At 59.6% G+C, this 25,637-nt stretch overlaps 3 protein-coding genes across 5 annotated transcripts in view; 2 read left to right on the top strand and 1 right to left on the bottom strand.

The window, feature by feature from the left end:
• Nucleotides 1-15,904, top strand: part of LOC147086637 (rho guanine nucleotide exchange factor 3-like) — a 57,673-nt gene extending 41,769 nt beyond the window's left edge. For both annotated transcript variants that reach the window (XM_085978774.1, XM_085978773.1), the window contains exons 8-12: nucleotides 10,688-10,764; nucleotides 10,845-11,102; nucleotides 11,822-11,992; nucleotides 14,077-14,266; nucleotides 15,309-15,904. In XM_085978774.1, the coding sequence (XP_085834900.1) occupies nucleotides 10,688-10,764; nucleotides 10,845-11,102; nucleotides 11,822-11,992; nucleotides 14,077-14,266; nucleotides 15,309-15,565 (953 nt within the window). In that variant the 3' untranslated portion in view covers nucleotides 15,566-15,904. The remainder of the gene's footprint in view (nucleotides 1-10,687; nucleotides 10,765-10,844; nucleotides 11,103-11,821; nucleotides 11,993-14,076; nucleotides 14,267-15,308) is intronic.
• LOC147086635 (forkhead box protein P2-like) overlaps nucleotides 1-25,637 on the top strand; it is a 427,219-nt gene that overhangs the window by 138,370 nt on the left and 263,212 nt on the right. The window lies entirely within an intron of this gene.
• The window catches only part of LOC147086636 (properdin-like), a 184,552-nt gene continuing 178,341 nt past the window's right edge, over nucleotides 19,427-25,637 (bottom strand). The window contains exon 10 of the mRNA XM_085978229.1: nucleotides 19,427-19,577. The gene's annotated coding sequence lies outside the window, so the exon portion shown is untranslated. The remainder of the gene's footprint in view (nucleotides 19,578-25,637) is intronic.

Below are 25,637 nucleotides of genomic sequence, written 5' to 3'. Positions count from 1 at the left end.
GCTGACACTGAGACACACACGGGTCCTACAGGGGCTGACACTGAGACACACACGGGTCATACAGGAGCTGACACTGAGACACACACAGGCCGTACAGGAGCTGACACTGAGACACACACAGGTCGTACAGGAGCTGACACTGAGACACACACAGGCCGTACAGGAGCTGACACTGAGACACACACGGGTCATACAGGGGCTGACACTGAGACACACACAGGCCGTACAGGAGCTGACACTGAGACACACACGGGCCGTACAGGAGCTGACACTGAGACACACACACAGGCCGTACAGGAGCTGACACTGAGACACACACGGGTCATACAGGAGCTGACACTGAGACACACACGGGTCATACAGGAGCTGACACTGAGACACACACAGGCCGTACAGGAGCTGACACTGAGACACACCGTGCAGGGGCGGACACTGAGACACACACGGGCCGTACAGGAGCTGACACTGAGACACACACAGGCCGTACAGGAGCTGACACTGAGACACACACGGGTCATACAGGAGCTGACACTGAGACACACCGTGCAGGGGCGGACACTGAGACACACACGGGCCGTACAGGAGCTGACACTGAGACACACACAGGCCGTACAGGAGCTGACACTGAGACACACACGGGCCGTACAGGAGCTGACACTGAGACACACACGGGCCGTACAGGAGCTGACACTGAGACACACACGGGTCGTACAGGAGCTGACACTGAGACACACGCAGGCCGTACAGGAGCTGACACTGAGACACACACAGACCGTACAGGAGCTGACACTGAGACACACACAGGCCGTACAGGGGCTGGCACTCAGACACACACAGGCCGTACAGGAGCTGACACTGAGACACACACGGGCCGTACAGGAGCTGACACTGAGACACACACAGGCCGTACAGGAGCTGACACTGAGACACACACGGGTCCTACAGGAGCTGACACTGAGACACACACAGGCCGTACAGGGGCTGACACTGAGACACACACACAGACCATACAGGAGCTGACACTGAGACACACACAGGCCGTACAGGAGCTGACACTGAGACACACACAGGCCGTACAGGAGCTGACACTGAGACACACACAGGCCGTACAGGAGCTGACACTGAGACACACACAGACCGGACAGGAGCTGACACTGAGACACACACAGACCGTACAGGAGCTGACACTGAGACACACACAGGCCGTACAGGAGCTGACACTGAGACACACACAGCCCGTACAGGAGCTGACACTGAGACACACACGGGCCGTACAGGAGCTGACACTGAGACACACACAGGCCATACAGGGGCTGACACTGAGACACACACAGGCCGTACAGGAGCTGACACTGAGACACACACAGGCCGTACAGGAGCTGACACTGAGTCACACACGGGCCGTACAGGAGCTGACACTGTGACACACAGGACGTACAGGAGCTGACACTGAGACACACACAGGCCGTACAGGAGCTGACACTGAGACACACACAGGCCATACAGGGGCTGACACTGAGACACACACGGGCCGTACAGGGGCTGACACTGAGACACACACAGGCCGTACAGGAGCTGACACTGAGACACACACAGACCGTACAGGGGCTGACACTGAGACACACACGGGCCGTACAGGGGCTGACACTGAGACACACACGGGCCGCACAGGGGCTGACACTGACACTGACACACACACAGGCCGTACAGGGGCTGACACTGAGACACACACGGGCCGTACAGGGGCTGACACTGAGACACACACGGGCCGTACAGGGGCTGACACTGAGACACACACGGGCCGTACAGGAGCTGACACTGAGACACACACAGGCCGTACAGGGGCTGACACTGAGACACACACGGGCCGTACAGGGGCTGACACTGAGACACACACGGGCCGTACAGGGGCTGACACTGACACACACACAGGCCGTACAGGAGCTGACACTGAGACACACACAGGCCGTACAGGGGCTGACACTGAGACACACACAGGCCGTACAGGAGCTGACACTGAGACACACACAGGCCGTACAGGAGCTGACACTGAGACACACACGGGCCGTACAGGGGCTGACACTGTGACACACACAGGCCGTACAGGAGCTGACACTGAGACACACACGGGCCGTACAGGAGCTGACACTGAGACACACACGGGCCGTACAGCAGCTGACACTGAGACACACACAGGCCGTACAGGAGCTGACACTGAGACACACACACAGGCCGTACAGGGGCTGACACTGAGAAACACACGGGTTATACAGGAGCTGACACTGAGACACACACGGGTCCTACAGGAGCTGACACTGAGACACACACAGGCCGTACAGGGGCTGACACTGAGACACACACGGGCTGTACAGGAGCTGACACTGAGACACACACGGGCCGTACAGGAGCTGACACTGTGACACACACAGGCCGTACAGGAGCTGACACTGAGACACACACGGGTCATACAGGAGCTGACACTGAAACAGACACAGGCCGTACAGGAGCTGACACTGAGACACACACGGGTCATACAGGAGCTGACACTGAGACACACACAGGCCGTACAGGAGCTGACACTGAGACACACACAGGCCATACAGGAGCTGACACTGAGACACACACAGGCCGTGCAGGGGCTGACACTGAGACACACACGGGCCGTACAGGAGCTGACACTGAGACACACACAGGCCGTACAGGGGCTGACACTGACACACACACAGGCCGTACAGGGGCTGACACTGAGACACACACGGGCCGTACAGGAGCTGACACTGAGACACACACAGGCCGTACAGGAGCTGACACTGAGACACACACAGGCCGTACAGGAGCTGACACTGAGACACACACAGGCCATACAGGAGCTGACACTGAGACACACACACGGGCCGTACAGGAGCTGACACTGAGACACACACGGGCCGTACAGGAGCTGACACTGAGACACACACAGGCCGTACAGGAGCTGACACTGAGACACACACAGGCCGTACAGGAGCTGACACTGAGACACACACACAGGCCGTACAGGGGCTGACACTGAGACACACACAGGCCATACAGGAGCTGACACTGAGACACACACAGGCCGTAAAGGAGCTGACACTGAGACACACACAGACCGTACAGGAGCTGACACTGAGACACACACAGACCGTACAGGAGCTGACACTGAGACACACACAGGCCATACAGGGTCTGACACTGAGACACACACGGGCCGTACAGGGGCTGACACTGAGACACACACGGGTCGTACAGGGGCTGACAATGAGACACACAGGCCGTACAGGAGCTGACACTGAGACACACACGGGCCGTACAGGGGCTGACACTGAGACACACACAGGCCGTACAGGAGCTGACACTGAGACACACACGGGCCATACAGGAGCTGACACTGAGACACACACAGGCCGTACAGGAGCTGACACTGAGACACACACAGGCCGTACAGGAGCTGACACTGAGACACACACGGGCCGTACAGGGGCTGACACTGAGACACACACGGGCCGTACAGGAGCTGACACTGAGACACACACGGGCCGTACAGCAGCTGACACTGAGACACACACAGGCCGTACAGGAGCTGACACTGAGACACACACACAGGCCGTACAGGGGCTGACACTGAGAAACACACGGGTCATACAGGAGCTGACACTGAGACACACACGGGTCCTACAGGAGCTGACACTGAGACACACACAGGCCGTACAGGGGCTGACACTGAGACACACATGGGCTGTACAGGAGCTGACACTGAGACACACACGGGCCGTACAGGAGCTGACACTGTGACGCACACAGGCCGTACAGGAGCTGACACTGAGACACACACGGGTCATACAGGAGCTGACACTGAAACAGACACAGGCCGTACAGGAGCTGACACTGAGACACACACGGGTCATGCAGGAGCTGACACTGAGACACACACAGGCCGTACAGGAGCTGACACTGAGACACACACAGGCCATACAGGAGCTGACACTGAGACACACACAGGCCGTACAGGGGCTGACACTGAGACACACACGGGCCGTACAGGAGCTGACACTGAGACACACACAGGCCGTACAGGGGCTGACACTGACACACACACAGGCCGTACAGGGGCTGACACTGAGACACACACGGGCCGTACAGGAGCTGACACTGAGACACACACAGGCCGTACAGGAGCTGACACTGAGACACACACAGGCCGTACAGGAGCTGACACTGAGACACACACAGGCCATACAGGAGCTGACACTGAGACACACACACGGGCCGTACAGGAGCTGACACTGAGACACACACGGGCCGTACAGGAGCTGACACTGAGACACACACAGGCCGTACAGGAGCTGACACTGAGACACACACAGGCCGTACAGGAGCTGACACTGAGACACACACACAGGCCGTACAGGGGCTGACACTGAGACACACACAGGCCATACAGGAGCTGACACTGAGACACACACAGACCGTACAGGAGCTGACACTGAGACACACACAGACCGTACAGGAGCTGACACTGAGACACACACAGACCGTACAGGAGCTGACACTGAGACACACACAGGCCATACAGGGTCTGACACTGAGACACACACGGGCCGTACAGGGGCTGACACTGAGACACACACGGGTCGTACAGGGGCTGACAATGAGACACACAGGCCGTACAGGAGCTGACACTGAGACACACACAGACCGTACAGGAGCTGACACTGAGACACACACGGGCCGTACAGGAGCTGACACTGAGACACACACAGGCCGTACAGGGGCTGACACTGAGACACACACAGGCCGTACAGGAGCTGACACTGAGACACACATGGGTTGTACAGGAGCTGACACTGAGACACACACAGGCCGTACAGGGGCTGACACTGAGACACACACAGGCCATACAGGAGCTGACACTGAGACACACACAGGCCGTACAGGAGCTGACACTGAGACACACACAGGCCGTACAGGAGCTGACACTGAGACACACACAGGCCGTACAGGAGCTGACACTGAGACACACACAGGCCGTACAGGAGCTGACACTGAGACACACACAGGCCGTACAGGAGCTGACACTGAGACACGCACAGGCCGTACAGGAGCTGACACTGAGACACACACAGGCCGTACAGGAGCTGACACTGAGACACACACACAGGCCGTACAGGAGCTGACACTGAGACACACGCAGGCCGTACAGGAGCTGACACTGAGACACACACAGGCCGTACAGGAGCTGACACTGAGACACACACGGGTCGTACAGGAGCTGACACTGAGACACACACGGGCCGTACAGGAGCTGACACTGAGACACACACAGGCCGTACAGGAGCTGACACTGAGACACACACAGGCCGTACAGGAGCTGACACTGAGACACACCGTACAGGGGCTGACACTGAGACACACACAGGCCGTACAGGAGCTGACACTGAGACACACCATACAGGGGCTGACACTGAGACACACACAGGCCGTACAGGAGCTGACACTGAGACACACCGTACAGGAGCTGACACTGAGACACACACGGGCCGTGCAGGAGCTGACACTGAGACACACGCAGGCCGTACAGGAGCTGACACTGAGACACACACAGACCGTACAGGAGCTGACACTGAGACACACACGGGCCGTACAGGAGCTGACACTGAGACACACACGGGCCGTACAGGAGCTGACACTGAGACACACACAGTCCGTACAGGAGCTGACACTGAGACACACACGGGCCGTACAGGAGCTGACACTGAGACACACACGGGCCGTACAGGAGCTGACACTGAGACACACGCAGGCCGTACAGGAGCTGACACTGAGACACACACAGACCGTACAGGAGCTGACACTGAGACACACACAGGCCGTACAGGGGCTGGCACTCAGACACACACAGGCCGTACAGGAGCTGACACTGAGACACACACGGGTCCTACAGGGGCTGACACTGAGACACACACAGACCGTACAGGAGCTGACACTGAGACACACACGGGTCCTACAGGGGCTGACACTGTGACACACACAGGCCGTACAGGAGCTGAGACTGAGATACACACGGGCTGTACAGGGGCTGACACTGTGACACACACAGGCCGTACAGGGGCTGACACTGTGACACACACGGGCCGTACAGGGGCAGACACTGAGACACACACAGGCCATACAGGAGCTGACACTGAGACTCACACAGGCCGTACAGGAGCTGACACTGAGACACACATGGGTCGTACAGGAGCTGACACTGAGACACACACGGGCCGTACAGGAGCCAACACTGAGACACGCACAGGCCGTACAGGAGCTGACACTGAGACACACCGTACAGGGGCTGACATTGAGACACACACGGGCCGTACAGGAGCTGACACTGAGGCACACACGGGCCGTACAGGAGCTGACACTGAGAAACACATGGGCCGTACAGGAGCTGACACTGAGACACACACAGGCCGTACAGGAGCTGACACTGAGACACACACAGGCCGTACAGGGGCTGACACTGAGACACACACGGGCCGTACAGGAGCTGACACTGAGACACACACTGGCCGTACAGGGGCTGACACTGAGACACACAGGCCGTACAGGAGCTGACACTGAGACACACACAGGCCGTACAGGGGCTGACACTGAGACACACACAGACCGTACAGGGGCTGACACTGAGACACACACAGGCCATACAGGGGCTGACACTGAGATACACACAGGCTGTACAGGAGCTGACACTGAGACACACACAGTCCGTACATGAGCTGACACTGAGATACACACGGGCCGTACAGGGGCTGACACTGTGACACACTCAGGCCATACAGGGGCTGACACTGAGACGCACACAGGCCGTACAGGGGCTGACACTGAGACACACACACAGGCCGTACAGGAGCTGACACTGAGACACACACGGGTCGTACAGGAGCTGACACTGAGACACACATGGGTTGTACAGGAGCTGACACTGAGACACACACAGGCCGTACAGGTGCTGACACTGAGACACACACAGGCCGTACAGGAGCTGACACTGAGACACACATGGGTTGTACAGGAGCTGACACTGAGACACACACAGGCCGTACAGGGGCTGACACTGAGACACACACAGGCCATACAGGAGCTGACACTGAGACTCACACAGGCCGTACAGGAGCTGACACTGAGACACACACGGGCCGTACAGGGGCTGACACTGAGACACACACGGGTCGTACAGGAGCTGACACTGAGGCACACACAGTCCGTACAGGAGCTGACACTGAGACACACACGGGCCGTACAGGAGCCAACACTGAGACACGCACAGGCCGTACAGGAGCTGACACTGAGACACACACGGACCGTACAGGAGCTGACACTGAGACACACGCAGGCCGTACAGGAGCTGACACTGAGACACACACAGACCGTACAGGAGCTGACACTGAGACACACACAGGCCGTACAGGGGCTGGCACTGAGACACACCGTACAGGGGCTGACACTGAGACACACACGGGCCGTACAGGAGCTGACACTGAGACACACACGGGCCGTACAGGAGCCAACACTGAGACACGCACAGGCCGTACAGGAGCTGACACTGAGACACACCGTACAGGGGCTGACACTGAGACACACACGGGCCGTACAGGAGCTGACACTGAGACACACACAGGCCGTACAGGAGCTGACACTGAGACACACACAGGCCGTACAGGAGCTGACACTGAGACACACGCAGGCCGTACAGGAGCTGACACTGAGACACACACAGGCCGTACAGGAGCTGACACTGAGACACACACGGGTCGTACAGGAGCTGACACTGAGACACACACGGGCCGTACAGGAGCCAACACTGAGACACACACAGGCCGTACAGGAGCTGACACTGAGACACACACGGACCGTACAGGAGCTGACACTGAGACACACGCAGGCCGTACAGGAGCTGACACTGAGACACACACAGACCGTACAGGAGCTGACACTGAGACACACACGGGCCGTACAGGAGCTGACACTGAGACACTCACGGGCCGTACAGGAGCTGACACTGAGACACACACTGGCCGTACAGGAGCTGACACTGAGACACACACTGGCCGTACAGGAGCTGACACTGAGACTCACACAGGCCGTACAGGAGCTGACACTGAGACACACACGGGCCGTACAGGGGCTGACACTGAGACACACACGGGTCGTACAGGAGCTGACACTGAGACACACACGGGCCGTACAGGGGCTGACACTGAGACACACACGGGTCGTACAGGAGCTGACACTGAGGCACACACAGTCCGTACAGGAGCTGACACTGAGACACACACGGGCCGTACAGGAGCCAACACTGAGACACGCACAGGCCGTACAGGAGCTGACCCTGAGACACACCGTACAGGGGCTGACACTGAGACACACACGGGCCGTACAGGAGCTGACACTGAGACACACACGGGCCGTACAGGAGCCAACACTGAGACACGCACAGGCCGTACAGGAGCTGACACTGAGACACACCGTACAGGGGCTGACACTGAGACACACACGGGCCGTACAGCAGCTGACACTGAGACACACACGGGCCGTACAGGAGCTGACACTGAGACACACACGGGCCGTACAGGAGCTGACACTGAGACACACACAGGCCATACAGGAGCTGACACTGAGACACACACTGGCCGTACAGGGGCTGACACTGAGACACACAGGCCGTACAGGAGCTGACACTGAGACACACACAGGCCGTACAGGGGCTGACACTGAGACACACACAGTCCGTACAGGAGCTGACACTGAGATACACACGGGCCGTACAGGGGCTGACACTGTGACACACACAGGCCGTACAGGGGCTGGCACTGTGACACACACGGGCCGTACAGGGGCTGACACTGAGACACACACGGGCCGTACAGGAGCTGACACTGAGACACACACGGGCCGTACAGGGGCTGACACTGAGACACACACGGGCCGTACAGGGGCTGACAATGAGACACACACACAGGCCGTACAGGAGCTGACACTGAGACACACACGGGTCATACAGGGGCTGACACTGAGACACACACAGGCCGTACAGGGGCTGACACTGAGACACACACGGGCCGTACAGGAGCTGACACTGAGACACACACGGGCCGCACAGGGGCTGACACTGAGACACACACGGGTCCTACAGGGGCTGACACTGAGACACACACGGGTCATACAGGAGCTGACACTGAGACACACACAGGCCGTACAGGAGCTGACACTGAGACACACACAGGTCGTACAGGAGCTGACACTGAGACACACACAGGCCGTACAGGAGCTGACACTGAGACACACACGGGTCATACAGGGGCTGACACTGAGACACACACAGGCCGTACAGGAGCTGACACTGAGACACACACGGGCCGTACAGGAGCTGACACTGAGACACACACACAGGCCGTACAGGAGCTGACACTGAGACACACACGGGTCATACAGGAGCTGACACTGAGACACACACGGGTCATACAGGAGCTGACACTGAGACACACACAGGCCGTACAGGAGCTGACACTGAGACACACCGTGCAGGGGCGGACACTGAGACACACACAGGCCGTACAGGAGCTGACACTGAGACACACACAGGCCGTACAGGAGCTGACACTGAGACACACACGGGTCATACAGGAGCTGACACTGAGACACACCGTGCAGGGGCGGACACTGAGACACACACGGGCCGTACAGGAGCTGACACTGAGACACACACAGGCCGTACAGGAGCTGACACTGAGACACACACGGGCCGTACAGGGGCTGACACTGTGACACACACGGGCCGTACAGGGGCTGACACTGAGACACACACGGGCCCTACAGGAGCTGACACTGAGACACACACGGGCCGTACAGGGGCTGACACTGAGACACACACGGGCCGTACAGGGGCTGACAATGAGACACACACACAGGCCGTACAGGAGCTGACACTGAGACACACACGGGTCATACAGGGGCTGACACTGAGACACACACAGGCCGTACAGGAGCTGACACTGAGACACACACGGGCCGTACAGGAGCTGACACTGAGACACACACGGGCCGCACAGGGGCTGACACTGAGACACACACGGGTCCTACAGGGGCTGACACTGAGACACACACGGGTCATACAGGAGCTGACACTGAGACACACACAGGCCGTACAGGAGCTGACACTGAGACACACACGGGTCATACAGGAGCTGACACTGAGACACACACAGGCCGTACAGGAGCGGACACTGAGACACACACGGGCCGTACAGGAGCTGACACTGAGACACACACAGGCCGTACAGGAGCTGACACTGAGACACACACAGGCTGTACAGGAGCTGACACTGAGACACACACAGACCGTACAGGAGCTGACACTGAGACACACATAGGCCGTACAGGGGCTGACACTGAGACACACACAAGCCGTACAGGAGCTGACACTGAGACACACACGGGCCCTACAGGAGCTGACACTGAGACACACACGGGCCGTACAGGGGCTGACACTGAGACACACACGGGTCCTACAGGGGCTGATACTGAGACACACACGGGCCGTACAGGACCAGGCGGGTGTCTACACAGGGTTACTGGGCATCTCTGAATGCTCCTCATTCACTTCTGCTTCTCTCTCTCTGGTCAGACCTGCTCAGTCGCCTTCAGCAAGTCCGGAGGGAGGATGGGACGGTGTTTGAAGTTGGCCGGACCCTGGTCGATTGGGTTAGTGTTCACATCGAACCAAAGTACCATTTCTATCCCTGCTCCTGACCCCAGTCACCGAACTGTCTCCTCTCCCCCAGCTCCCGTCTCTCAGCGCCTACGAGACCTACTGCTGCAACCAGGTGGCAGCCAAGGCACTGCTCGACTACAAGAAGCAGAACCACCGCGTGGACGAGTTCCTCCGGCTGTGCCAGGAGTCATCCTTCAGTCGCAAGCTCAACCTGTGGAGCTTCCTGGACCTGCCGCGTAGCCGACTGGTCAAATACCCGCTGCTGCTGAAAGAGATCATCCGACACACGCCCGTGGAGCACCCCGACCAGCAGCACCTGGGCCAGGCCGTGAGTTAGAGCGCGGGGGGGAGGCGCAGGGGAAGGGGGGGAGGCGGGCGGGGGAAGGAGGAGGGACGGGGCGTCAGGAGGAGAAGGTGGGTCGGGCGGGGGAAAGAGGCAAAGGGGTCAAGTGGGGATGCATGGTGTCAGTGGGCAAGGGGGCGAGGGTGCAGTGGGCAAGAGGGCGTGGGAGCGAGAGGGCGAGAGAGCAAGGAGGTCAGGGCATGTGGAGGTCAGGGGGCATGGAGGTCAGGGGGCGTGGAGGTCAAAGGGCGAGGAGGTCAGGGGCGAGAGGGCGAAGAGCTCAGAGGGTGAGGAGGTCAGGGGGCGAGAGGGCAAGGAGGTCGGAGGGCAAGGAGGTCAGGAGGCGAGCAGGTCAGGGGGTGAGAGGGTGAGGAGGTCAGAGGGCAAAGAGGTTAGGGAGCGAGAGGGCGAGGAGGTCAGGGGGCAAGTGGGCGAGGAGGCCCGGGGGCAAGTGGGCAAGGAGGTCAGGGGCGAATGGGTAAGGAGGTCGAGGGGTGAGAGGGCGAGGAGGTCGGAGGCGAGAGGGCGAGGAGGTCAGGGGGTGAGAGGGCGAGAAGGCCAGGGGCGAGAGGGCGAGGAAGTCAGGGGGCGAAGAGGTCAGGGGGCGAGAGGGTGAGGAGGTCAGGGGACGAGTGGTCAAGGAGGTCGTGGGGGGGAGAGGGGATTGGACTTTGTAACTAACCTGAGTGACTCCCATCTCCCAGATGGAGCTGATCCAGGGCATCGTGGCCCAGATTAACGTGAGGACCGGGGAGTCGGAGTGCCGGTATTACCAGGATCGGCTGTGTTACCTGGACGACTCACAGGTGGAGCCATTGATCGAGCAATCCAGGGTGCTCTGCTGTCACGGGGAACTGAAAAACAACAAGGGAGCGGTGAGACCTGGACCCCGACCTGGACCCCGACCTCAACCCCGACCTCGACCCCGACCCCAACCTCAACCCCGACCTCGGCCCCGACCTGGACCTCGACCCAGACCCCGACCTCGACCCCGACCCCGACCTCGACCCCGACCTGGACCTCGACCCCAACCTCAACCCCGACCCCGACCTCGACCTGGACCTCGACCTCGACCTCAACCCCGACCCCAACCTCAACCCCGACCCCAACCTCAACCCCGACCCCGACCTCGACCCTGACCTCGAGCCCGACCTGGACCTCGACCCCGACCTCGGCCCCGACCTGGACCTCGGCCCCGACCTCGGCCCCGACCTCGACCCTGACCTCGAGCCCGACCCCGACCTCGACCCCGACCTGGACCTCGACCCCGACCTGGACCCCGACCTCAACCCCAACCCCGACCTCGACCCCGGCCTCGAGCCCAACCTGGACCTCGACCCAGTCCCCGACCTGGACCCCGACCTGGACCTCGACACCGACCTGGACCCCGACCTCAACCCCGACCCCGACCTGGACCCCGACCTCGGCCCCGACCCCGACCCCAACATTGACCCCAACCTCAACCTCAACCCCGACCCGACCTCGACCTCAACCCCGACCTCGACCCAGACCCCGACCTCAACCCCGACCTCAACGCCGACCCCAACCTCGACCTCTACCCCTACCGCGACCTCAACCCCGACCTCAACCCTGACCTCAATCCTGACCCCGACCTCAACCCCGACCTCGACTCCGACCTGGACCCCGACCTCGAGCCCGACCTGGACCTCGACCCAGACCCCGACCTGGACCCCGACCCCGACCTGGACCTCGACCCAGACCCCGACCTCAAACCCGACCTCGACCCCGACTGCAACTTCGACCCCGACCTCGACCCCGACCTCGACCCCGACTGCAACTTCGACCCCGACCTCGACCCCGACCTCGAACCCGACTGCAACCCCGACCGCAACCCCGACCCCGACCTCAATCCGACCTCGACCCCGACCCCGACCTCAATCCTGACCCCGACCTCAATCCCGACCCCGACCTCAACACCGACCTCAACCCCGACCTCAACCCCGACCCCAACACCGAACCTGACCTCAACCCCGACCCCGACCTCGACCCCAACCCCGACCCCAACATTGACCCCAACCTCAACCCAGACCCCGACCTCAACCCCGACCCCAACCCCGACCTCGACCTCTACCCCGACCCCGACCTCAACACCAACCCCAACGCCGACCCCGACCTCAATCCCGACCCCGACCTCAACCCCGACCCCAACCTCAACCCCGACCCGACCTCAACCCCGACCTCGACCCAGACCCCGACCTCAACCCCGACCCCAACCCCGACCTTGACCTCGACCTCAACCCCGACCTCAACCCTGACCTCAATCCCGACCCCGACCTCAACCCCGACCTCGACTCCGATCTGGACCCCGACCCCGACCTGAACCCCGACCCCAACTTCAAGCCCAACCTGGACCTTGACCCAGACCTGGACCCGACCTCAACCTGAACCCCGACCCCAACCCCGATCTGAACCCTGACCTCGACCCTGACCCCAACCGCAACCCCGACCTCGACCCCGACCTCGACCCTGACCCCAACACCGACCCCGACCCTGACCCCGACTTCGACCCCGACTTCAACCCCGACCTCGACCCCGACCTCGACCCCGACTGCAACCCCAATCACAACCCCGACCTCAACCCCGACCGCAAACCCAACTCCGACCTCAATCCCGACCGCGACCTCAACCCCAACCTCAACCCCGACCCCAACACCGACCCCGACATCAACCCCGACCCCAACACCGACCCCAACATTGACCCCAACCTCAACCTCAACCTCGACCTCAACCTCGACCTCAACCCCGACCTCAACCCCGACCTCGACCCAGACCCCGACCCCGACACTGAATTCGACCCCGACCCCAACCTCAACCCTGACCCCGACCGCTTTATTGTATTCCCCCATCTGTTCCCCCTCCATCCTCCCATTCCCCGTCTGTCACCTCCTCTGACGCCCCCTCTGTTGACCCCTCTGACGCTGCCTTTGCCTCATTCCAGAAGCTGTGGGTGTTCCTCTTCGAGCGAGCCCTGGTCATCACACGGCCCGTGAGCCACAACGAGCGGCCGTGTTTCCAGGTTTACCGCACACCCATCCCTGTCCACCAGCTGGTCTTGGAGGACCTCCCCGATGGAGAAACTCGGGTTGGGGGCTCCATCAGGGGGGCTTTCAGCAACAGCAACGAGAGAGGTAATTAAACAAACTTTCTGGGAGGGGGGACAGGAGAGGGAGGAGAGGAGAGAACAAGGGGGATAGAGGGAGGGAGGAGAGAGAGAGGGCGGGGAGAGGGGGGGAGGCGAGAGAGAGGAAAGAGAGTAGAGAGAGAGAACAAGTGAGAAAGAGAGGGGAGAGAACGAGAGGGATGGAGGAGAGAGAGAGGGCGGGGAGAGAGAGGGGGACAGAGAGAGAGGAGAGAGAGTAAAAAGAGAATATAAACTGGCAGACTATCTCTCGACCATCAGAGACACAAAACAGAGACAGACCCTCACCAGGTACAGACTAAGCGACCACCAACTGGCAATTGAAAAAGGAAGATACAAGAAATCCTGGCAGCCTAGAGAGAATAGAATATGTGATCAATGTCTGGCCGGCGAGGTTGAGACAGAGATGCATTTCCTCCTAAAATGCGAAAAATTCAACACATCAAGAAACATATTATTTGACAAGCTCAGCCAAACAACCCCAGATTTCAAGGATTTGGATGACCTGTCAAAATTAAGATTAGTCCTGGGAGAAGGAGACAGACCATACCTTGGTGCCAAATATGTAACAACATGTCACAACCTGAGGACTGTTTAAAATTAATACTGAATGTACCCACTGATGTACAAAGACTGTTTAAATTAATACTGTTTAAACTAATATTGTATGTACCCAACGAAGGTCAAAATTGTTTGACACCTACAGAATGTTGGAAAACTGTACTTTTTGTTATGTAAGCTTTGGCAATATGGTTCCCTGTAAACTTTCATGCCAATAAAGCATTTGAATTGAATTGAATTGAATTGAGTAGAGAGAGAGAGAACAAGAGAGAAAGAGAGGGGAGAGAACGAGGGGGCTAGAGGGAAGGAGAGGAGAGGAGAGAGAGGGGAGAGAGAGGGGATGGGAGAGAGGGAGAGAGGGAGTGGGAGAGCGGAAGAGAGGGAGAGGGAGTGCGAGAGAGGGAGAGAGGGAGAGGGAGAGGGGGAGAGAGCCTTTGGTGCATTGACAATTATTTTAACTCCATTTGCAGCCAAGAACATTTTCCGTGTGAGTTTCCAGGACCGGTCGCGTGGACAATCTCACACCCTCCAGGCCAACGACACCTTCAACAAACAGCAGTGGGTGTCCTGCATTCGCCAGGCAGTCATCAAGTCCCGGGATTTGATCCAGTTCCAGCGCCAGCAGGCCGAGATTTCCGAATCCTCCCTGGAGCAAATCGCCGACCTCAGCATAGACTGTGATGATGAGACACCCGAGACAGACACAGACAGACGAGTCACTGTATGACACACGCTCGCTCACTCTCTCTCTCTCAATTGTTTACAGACTCGTGCAGCCCCCACCCGCCCCCGGACCTGTCTCCCTGCTCCAAGGTGCTTTCCAAACTCATTCCTTCATTTCTATTCTTTCTCGTTGAGTTCAGGTACAAGATGCTCCCCGTGTTACTGTTAGATACAGAGTAAAGCTCCCTCTACACTGTCCCATCAAACACTCCCAGGGCAGGTACAGCACGGGTTAGATACAGAGTAAAGCTCTCTCTACACTGTCCCATCAAACACTCCCAGGGCAGGTACAGCACGGGTTAGATACAGAGTAAAGCTCCCTCTACACTGTCCCATCAAACACTCCCAGGGCAGGTACAGCACGGGTTAGATACAGAGTAAAGCTCCCTCTACACTGTCCCATCAAACACTCCCAGGGCAGGTACAGCACGGGTTAGATACAGAGTAAAGCTCCTTCTACACTGTCCCATCAAACACTCCCAGGGCAGGTACAGCACGGGTTACATACAGAGTAAAGCTCCCTCTACACTGTCCCATCAAACACTCCCAGGGCAGGTACAGCATGGGTTAGATACAGAGTAAAGCTCCCTCTACACTGTCCCATCAATAACTCCCAGGGCAGGTACAGCACGGGTTACATACAGAGTAAAGCTCCCTCTACACTGTCCCCATCAAACACTCCCAGGGCAGGTACAGCACGGGGTTAGATACAGAGTAAAGCTCCCTCTACACTGTCCCATCAAACACTCCCAGGGCAGGTACAGCACGGGTTACATACAGAGTAAAGCTCCCTCTACACTGTCCCATCAAACACTCCCAGGGCAGGTACAGCACGGGGTTAGATACAGAGTAAAGCTCCCACTACACTGTCCCATCAAACAGTCCCAGGGCAGGTACAGCACGGGTTAGATACAGAGTAAAGCTCCCTCTACACTGTCCCATCAAACACTCCCAGGGCAGGTACAGCACGGGTTACATACAGAGTAAAGCTCCCTCTACACTGTCCCATCAAACACTCCCAGGGCAGGTACAGCACGGGTTAGATACAGAGTAAAGCTCCCTCTACACTGTCCCCATCAAACACTCCCAGGGCAGGTACAGCACGGGTTAGGTACAGAGTTAAGCTCCCAGCGGCAGTATCGCCATGCTCTATTCCAGTCCCCCGCCCTTCGGTCCCCATTCTGCGCTCCATTTAACACTCTCTCTGACCCTTGCCTTCACTCGGAACGGACCCTGTATTTTATACAGAACGGTGTGATGACGGGACCTTTTAACAGAGAGATTTTATCGGTGTGGAAACAGGATCCAGGACGCGGGCTGGAAAAGCTCCGTCAATTCCCCCAGCAGAACAGTGTCCAGTCGCGGCCTCTCACTCCCCGCAGCAGCAACGGTGATAATCCGACTCCAGCACAGAGCACAGTGCACATCCGCTCCTTTCCCGAGTCGCTCTTGCCTCTGAGGCGGTTATCCCACCACGGACAGAACAGCGAGCAGCCAGTCAGCACCTTGCACATTACAGCCAATGAATTCCTCTGACGCGCAGCCACAGTTGTTCTTGAGGTCGACCCGACAGCCATGGTGCGCGCAGCAAGATCCCACATTTCCCAGAGCATTTCAATAAATGGAACAAGTCAGCCAACTGAGTCAGTGCAAATCCTTCTCAGAATTTCAGCAGCTGGGCCCAGGGCAAGGGGTGGGATAGAGAGAGGTCACCAGGGGAAGGGCCGAGGCCCCACGGTGCAGGACACCAGGGAAACGCCGAGGCCCCCACGGTGCAGGACACCAGGGGAAGGGCCGAGGCCCCACGGTGCAGGACACCAGGGGAAGGGCCGAGGCCCCACGGTGCAGGACACCAGGGAAACGCCGAGGCCCCCACGGTGCAGGACACCAAGGGAAGGGCCGAGGCCCCACGGTGCAGGGACACCAAGGGAAGGGCCGAGGCCCCACGGTGCAGGACACCAGGGAAACGCCGAGGCCCCACGGTGCAGGACACCAGGGAAACGCCGAGGCCCCACGGTGCAGGATACCAGAGGAAGGGCCGATGCCCCATGGTGCAGGGACACCAGGGGAAGGGCCGAGGCCCCACGGTGCAGGAACACCAGGGGAAGGGTCGAAGCCCCACGGTGCAGGGACACCAAGGGAAGGGCCGAGGCCCCAGGGTGCAGGGACACAAGAGGAAGGGCCGAGGCCCCACGGTGCAGGGACACCAGGGGAAGGGCCGAGGCCCCACGGTGCAGGGACACCAGGGGAAGGGCCGAGGCCCCACGGTGCAGGGACACGGGGAAGGGCCGAGGCCCCACGGTGCAGGACACCAGGGGAAGGGCCGAGGCCCCACGGTGCAGGGACACCAGGGGAAGGGCCGAGGCCCCACGATGCAGGGACACCAGGGGAAGGGCCGAGGCCCCACGGTGCAGGGACACCAGGGGAAGGGCCGAGGCCCCACGGTGCAGGGACACCAGGGGAAGGGCCGAGGCCCCACGGTGCAGGGACACCAGGGGAAGGGCCGAGGCCCCACGGTGCAGGGACACCAGGGGAAGGGCCGAGGCCCCAAGGTGCAGGGACACCAGGGGAAGGGCCGAGGCCCCACGGTGCAGGGGAAGGGCCGAGGCCCCACGGTGCAGGACACCAGGGGAAGGGCCGAGGCCCCACAGTGCAGGGACACCAGGGGAAGGGTCGAGGCCCCACGGTGCAGGGGAAGGGCCGAGGCCCCACGGAGCAGGGACACCAGGGGAAGGACCGGGGCCCCACGGTGCAGGGACACCAGGGGAAGGGCCGAGGCCCCACGGAGCAGGGACACCAGGGGAAGGACCGGGGCCCCACGGTGCAGGGACACCAGGGGAAGGGTCGAGGCCCCACGGTGCAGGGACACCAGGGGAAGGGCTGAGGCCCCACGGTGCAGGGGAATGGCCGAGGCCCCACAGTGCAGGACACCAGGGGAAGTGCCGAGGCCCCACGGTGCAGGGACACCAGGGGAAGGGCCGAGGCCCCACGGTACAGGGACACCAGGGGAAGGGCCGGGGCCCCACGGTGCAGGGACACCAGGGGAAGGGCCGAGGCCTCACGGTGCAGGGGAAGGGCCGAGGCCGCACGGTGCAGGGACACCAGGGGAAGGACCGGGGCCCCACGGTGCAGGGACACCAGGGGAAGGGCCGAGGCCTCACGGTGCAGGGGAAGGGCCGAGGCCCCACGGTGCAGGGACACCAGGGGAAGGGCCGAGGCCTCACGGTGCACGGGAAGGGCCGAGGCCCCACGGTGCAGGGACACCAGGGGAAGGGCCGAGGCCCCACCGTGCAGGACACCAGGGGAAGGGCCGAGGCCCCACGGTGCAGGGACACCAGGGGCAGGGCCGAGGCCCCACGGTGCAGGGACACCAGGGGCAGGGCCGAGGCCCCACGGTGCAGGGACACCAGGGGAAAGGCCGAGGCCCCACGGTGCAGGACACCAGGGGCAGGGCCGAGGCCCCACGGTGCAGGGACACCAGGGGAAAGGCCGAGGCCCCACGGTGCAGGACACCAGGGGAAGGGCCGAGGCCCCACGGTGCAGGGACACCAGGGGCAGGGCCGAGGCCCCACGGTGCAGGGACACCAGGGGAAGGGCCGAGGCCCCACCGTGCAGGACACCAGGGGAAGGGCCGGGGCCCCACGGTGCAGGGACACCAGGGGAAGGGCCGAGGCCCCACGTTGCAGGGACACCAGGGGAAAGGCCGAGGCCCCACGGTGCAGGACACCAGGGGAAGGGGGATGGGGGCCGGTGAGCTGCAGGAAGGCTGAGCAGTGAGCACAGGGAGATGGATCGCCGCCTCCCACTGTACCAGGCACCTGAAAATAAACCAGGGATTTCAAGATAGAAGGCAGAAACGGCGAGGTGAGGCAGGAGATTGTTTATTAAGACGTTAACACCAGCATTCAACAATTAAAGAGCGGAGAGGCTCCGACACGAGCTGATCCAACCCAGCGTTCAGTGGGGGAGGGGGGAGAAGCGAGCTCCGCCATCACATATTCACATTCGGGAGGGTCCTGCGGGAACAGAACATCATTATCGACGCAAGCCCAAGGCACCCTCCTCTCACACTCTTCGCACATTCCTTGCCCCCGTACCCCAGTGAGAGTCACTGTGTGTGGGACCCGTACCCCAGTGAGAGTCAGTGTCTGTGGAACCCGTACCCCAGTGAGAGTCAGTGTGTGTGGAACCTGTACCCCAGTGAGAGTCAGTGTGTGTGGAACCCATACCCCAGTGAGAGTCAGTGTGTGGGGGACCCGTACCCCAGTGAGAGTCACTGTGTGTGGGACCCGTACCCCAGTGAGAGTCAGTGTGTGTGGAACCCGTACCCCAGTGAGAGTCAGTGCGTGTGGGACCCGTACCCCAGTGAGAGTCAGTGCGTGTGGAACCCGTACCCCAGTGAGAGTCAGTGTGTGTGGAACCCGTACCCCAGTGAGAGTCAGTGTGTGTGGAACCCGTACCCCAGTGAGAGTCAGTGTCTGTGGAACCCGTACCCCAGTGAGAGTCAGTGTGTGTGGAACCCGTACCCCAGTGAGAGTCAGTGTCTGTGGGACCCGTACCCCAGTGAGAGTCAGTGTCTGTGGAACCCGTATCCCAGTGAGAGTCAGTGTGTGTGGAACCTGTACCCCAGTGAGAGTCAGTGTCTGTGGGACCCGTACCCCAGTGAGAGTCAGTGTCTGTGGAACCCGTACCCCAGTGAGAGTCAGTGTCCGTGGGACCCGTACCCCAGTGAGAGTCAGTGTGTGTGGGACCCGTACCTCAGTGAGAGTCGGTGTGTGTGGAACCCGTACCCCAGTGAGAGTCAGAGTTTGTGGAACCCGTACCCCAGTGAGAGTCAGTGTGTGTGGAACCCGTACCCCAGTGAGAGTCAGTGTCTGTGGAACCCGTACCCCAGTGAGAGTCAGTGTCCGTGGGACCCGTACCCCAGTGAGAGTCAGTGTGTGTGGGACCCGTACCTCAGTGAGAGTCGGTGTGTGTGGAACCCGTACCCCAGTGAGAGTCAGAGTTTGTGGAACCCGTACACCAGTGAGAGTCAGTGTGTGTGGAACCCGTACCCCAGTGAGAGTCTGTGTCTGTGGAACCCGTACCCCAGTGAGAGTCAGTGTGTGTGGTACCCGTAGCCCAGTGACAGTCAGTGTGTGTGGTACCCGTACCCCAGTGAGAGTCAGTGTCTGTGGGACCCGTACCTCAGTGAGAGTCAGTGTCTGTGGAACCCGTACCCCAGTGAGAGTCAGTGTCTGTGGGACCCGTACCTCAGTGAGAGTCAGTGTCTGTGGAACCCGTACCCCAGTGAGAGGCAGTGTCTGTGGAACTGTCCCCCAGTGAGAGTCAGTGTCTGTGGAACCCGTACCCGAGTGAGAGTCAGTGTGTGTGTAACTGTACCCCAGTGAGAGTCAGTGTCTGTGGAACCCGTACCCCAGTGAGAGTCAGTGTCTGTGGAACCCGCACCCCAGTGACAGTCAGTGTCTGTGGAACCCGTACCCCAGTGAGAGTCAGTGTCTGTGGAACCCGTACCCAGTGAAAGTCAGTGTGTGTGGAACCCGTACCCCAGTGAGAGTCAGTGTGTGTGGAACCCGTACCCCAGTGAGAGTCAGTGTCTGTGGGACCCGTACCCCAGTGAGAGTCAGTGTCTGTGGAACCCGTACCCCAGTGAGAGTCAGTGTCTGTGGAACCCATACCCCAGTGAGAGTCAGTGTCTGTGGAACCCGTACCCCAGAGAGAGTCAGTGTCTGTGGAACCCGTACCCCAGTGAGAGTTAGTTTGTGTGGAACCCGTACCCCAGTGAGAGTCAGTGTGTGTGGAACCCGTACCTCAGTGAGAGTCAGTGTCTGTGGAACCCGTACCCCAGTGAGAGTCAGTGTCTGTGGAACCCATACCCCAGTGAGAGTCAGTGTCTGTGGAACCCGTACCCCAGTGAGAGTCAGTGTCTGTGGGACTGTACCCCAGTGAGAGTCAGTGTGTGTGGAACCCGTACCCCAGTGAGAGTCAGTGTGTGGGGGACCCGTACCCCAGTGAGAGTCACTGTGTGTGTGACCCGTACCCCAGTGAGAGTCAGTGTGTGTGGAACCCGTACCCCAGTGAGAGTCACTGTGTGTGGGACCCGTACCCCAGTGAGAGTCAGTGTCTGTGGGACCCGTACCCCAGTGAGAGTCAGTGTCTGTTGGACCCGTACCCCAGTGAGAGTCACTGTGTGTGGGACCCGTACCCCAGTGAGAGTCAGTGTGTGTGGAACCCGTACCCCAGTGAGAGTCAGTGTGTGTGGAACCCGTACCCCAGTGAGAGTCAGTGTGTGTGGAACCCGTACCCCAGTGAGAGTCAGTGTCTGTGGAACCCGTACCCCAGTGAGAGTCAGTGTGTGTGGAACCCATACCCCAGTGAGAGTCAGTGTCTGTGGGACCCGTACCCCAGTGAGAGTCAGTGTCTGTGGAACCCGTATCCCAGTGAGAGTCAGTGTGTGTGGAACCCGTACCCCAGTGAGAGTCAGTGTCTGTGGAACCCGTACCCCAGTGAGAGTCAGTGTCTGTGGAACCCGTACCCCAGTGAGAGTCAGTGTGTGTGGGACCCGTACCGCAGTGAGAGTCAGTGTGTGTGGGACCCGTACCCCAGTGAGAGTCAGTGTGTGTGGAACCCGTACCCCCGTGAGAGTCTGTGTGTGTGGAACCCGTACCCCAGTGAGAGTCAGTGTGTGTGCAACCCGTACCCCAGTGAGAGTCAGTGTCTGTGGAACCCTTACCCCAGTGAGAGTGAGTGTCTGTGGAACTGTACCCCAGTGAGAGTCAGTGTCTGTGGAACCCGTATCCCAGTGAGAGTCAGTGTGTGTGGAACCCGTACTCCAGTGAGAGTCAGTGATTGTGGAACCCGTACCCCAGTGAGAGTCAGTCTCTGTGGAACCCGTACCCCAGTGACAGTCAGTGTCTGTGGAACCCGTACCCTAGTGAGAGTAAATGACTGTGGGACCCGTACCGCAGTGAGAGTCAGTGTGTGTGGAACCCATACCCCAGTGAGAGTCAGTGTCTGTGGGACCCGTACCCCAGGGAGAGTCAGTGTCTGTGGAACCCGTACCCCAGTGAGAGTCAGTGTCTGTGGGACCCGTACCCCAGTGAGAGTCAGTGTCTGTGGGACCCGTACCCCAGTGTGAGTCAGTGTGTGTGGAACCCGTACCCCAATGTGAGTCAGTGTGTGTGGAACCCGTACCCCAGGGAGAGTCAGTGTCTGTGGAACCCGTACCCGAGTGAGAGTCAGTGTGTGTGGAACCCGTACCTCAGTGAGAGTCAGTGTGTGTGGGTCCCGTACACCAGTGAGAGTCAGTGCGTGTGGAACCTGTTCCCCGGTGAGAGTCAGTATCTGTGGAACCCGTACCCCAGTGAGAGTCAGTGTGTGTGGGACCTGTACCCCAGTGAGAGCCAATGACTGTGGGACCCGTACCGCAGTGAGAGTCAGTGTGTGTGGAACCCATACCCCAGTGAGAGTCAGTGTCTGTGGGACCCGTACCCCAGGGAGAGTCAGTGTCTGTGGAACCCGTACCCCAGTGAGAGTCAGTGTCTGTGGGACCCGTACCCCAGTGAGAGTCAGTGTCTGTGGGACCCGTACCCCAGTGAGAGTCAGTCTGTGTGGAACCCGTACCCCAGGGAGAGTCAGTGTCTGTGGGACCCGTACCCCAGTGAGAGTCAGTGTGTGTGGAACCCGTACCCCAGTGAGAGTCAGTGTCTGTGGAACCCGTACCCCAGGGAGAGTCAGTGTCTGTGGAACCCGTACCCGAGTGAGAGTCAGTGTGTGTGGAACCCGTACCTCAGTGAGAGTCAGTGTCTGTGGGTCCCGTACACCAGTGAGAGTCAGTGCGTGTGGAACCTGTACCCCAGTGAGGGTCAGTGTCTGTGGAACCCGTACCCCAGTGAGAGTCAGTGTCTGTGGAACCCGTACCCCAGTAAGAGTCAGTGTGTGTGGAACCCGTACCCCAGTGAGAGTCAGTGTCTGTGGGACCCGTACCCCAGTGAGAGTCAGTGTCTGTGGAACCCATACCCCAGTAAGAGTCAGTGTGTGTGGAACCCGTACCCCAGTGAGAGTCAGTCTCTGTGGAACCCGTACCCCAGTGAGAGTCAGTGTCTGTGGAACCCGTACCCCAGTGAGAGTCATTCTCTGTGGAACACGTACCCCAGTGAGAGTCAGTGTGTGTGGGACCCGTACCCCAGTGAGAGTCAGTGTCTGTGGAACCCGTACCCCAGTGAGAGTCAGTGTCTGTGGGACCCGTACCCCAGTGAGAGTTAGTGTGTGTGGAACCCGTACCCCAGTGAGAGTCAGTGTCTGTGGAACCCATACCCCAGGGAGAGTCAGTGTTTGTGGAACCCGTACCCTCGTGAGAGTCAGTGTCTGTGGGACCCGTACCCCAGTGTGAGTCAGTGTCTGTGGAACCCGTGCCCCAGTGAGAGTCAGTGTCTGTGGAACCCGTACCCCAGTGAGAGTCAGTGTGTGTGGAACCCGTACCCCAGTGAGAGTCAGTGTGTGTGGGACCCGTACCCCAGTGAGAGTCAGTGTGTGTGGAACCCGTACCACAGTGAGAGTCAGTGTCTGTGGGACCTGTACCCCAGTGAGAGTCAGTGACTGTGGAACCCGTACCCTAGTGAGCGTCAGTGTCTGTGGAACCCGTACCCCAGTGAGAGTTAGTGTGTGTGGAACCCGTACCCTAGTGAGAGTCAGTGTCTGTGGGACCCGTACCCCAGTGTGAGTCAGTGTGTGTGGAACCCGTACCCCAGTGAGAGTCAGTGTCTGTGGAACTGTGCCCCAGTGAGAGTCAGTGTCTGTGGGACCCGTACCTCAGTGAGAGTCAGTGTCTGTGGAACCCGTACCCCAGTGAGAGTCAGTGTGTGTGTAACTGTACCCCAGTGAGAGTCAGTGTCTGTGGAACCCGTACCCCAGTGAGAGTCTGTGTCAGTGGAACCCGTACCCCAGTGAGAGTCAGTGTGTGTGGAACCCGTACCCCAGTGAGGGTCAGTGTCTGTGGAACCCGTACCCCAGTGAGAGTCAGTGTCTGTGGAACCCGTACCCCAGTGAGAGTCAGTGTGTGTGGAACCCATACCCCAGTGAGAGTCAGTGTGTGTGGAACCCGTACCCCAGTGAGAGTCAGTGTCCGTGGGACACGTACCCCAGTGAGAGTCAGTGTCTGTGGGACCCGTACCCCAGTGAGAGTCAGTGTCTGTGGAACCCATACCCCAGTGAGAGTCAGTGTGAGTGGAACCCGTACCCCAGTGAGAGTCAGTCTCTGTGGAACCCGTACCCCAGTGAGAGTCAGTGTCTGTGGAACCCGTACCCCAGTGAGAGTCAGTCTCTGTGGAACCCGTACCCCAGTGAGAGTCAGTGTCTGTGGGACCCGTACCCCAGTGAGAGTTAGTGTGTGTGGAACCCGTACCCCAGTGAGAGTCAGTTTCTGTGGAACCCATACCCCAGGGAGAGTCAGTGTGTGTGGAACCCGTACCCTAGTGAGAGTCAGTGTCTGTGGGACCCGTACCCCAGTGTGAGTCAGTGTGTGTGGAACCCGTACCCCAATGTGAGTCAGTGTGTGTGGAACCCGTACCCCAGGGAGAGTCAGTGTCTGTGGAACCCGTACCCGAGTGAGAGTCAGTGTGTGTGGAACCCGTACCTCAGTGAGAGTCAGTGTGTGTGGGTCCCGTACACCAGTGAGAGTCAGTGCGTGTGGAACCTGTACCCCGGTGAGAGTCAGTATCTGTGGAACCCGTACCCCAGTGAGAGTCAGTGTGTGTGGGACCCGTACCCCAGTGAGAGCCAATGTCTGTGGAACCCGTACCCCAGTGAGAGTCAGTGTGTGTGGAACCCGTACCCCAGTGAGAGTCAGTGTCTGTGGAACCCGTACCCCAGTGAGAGTCAGTGTCTGTGGGACCCGTACCCTAGTGAGAGTCAGTGTCTGTGGAACCCGTACCCCAGTGTGAGTCAGTGTGTGTGGAACCTGTACCTCAGTGAGAGTCAGTGTGTGTGGAACCCGTACCCCAGTGAGAGTCAGTCTCTGTGGAACCCGTACCCCAGTGAGAGTCAGTGTCTGTGGAACCCGTACCCCAGTGAGAGTC

Source organism: Somniosus microcephalus, unplaced genomic scaffold, assembly GCF_052327205.1.
Source record: "Somniosus microcephalus isolate GS21.2 unplaced genomic scaffold, FLI_Smic_1.0 unresolved_chr7, whole genome shotgun sequence".
Taxonomy (NCBI): Eukaryota; Metazoa; Chordata; class Chondrichthyes; order Squaliformes; family Somniosidae; genus Somniosus; species Somniosus microcephalus.
The sequence above is the reverse complement of the archived record's forward strand: the minus strand, read 5'-3'. Positions and strand labels throughout refer to the sequence as shown.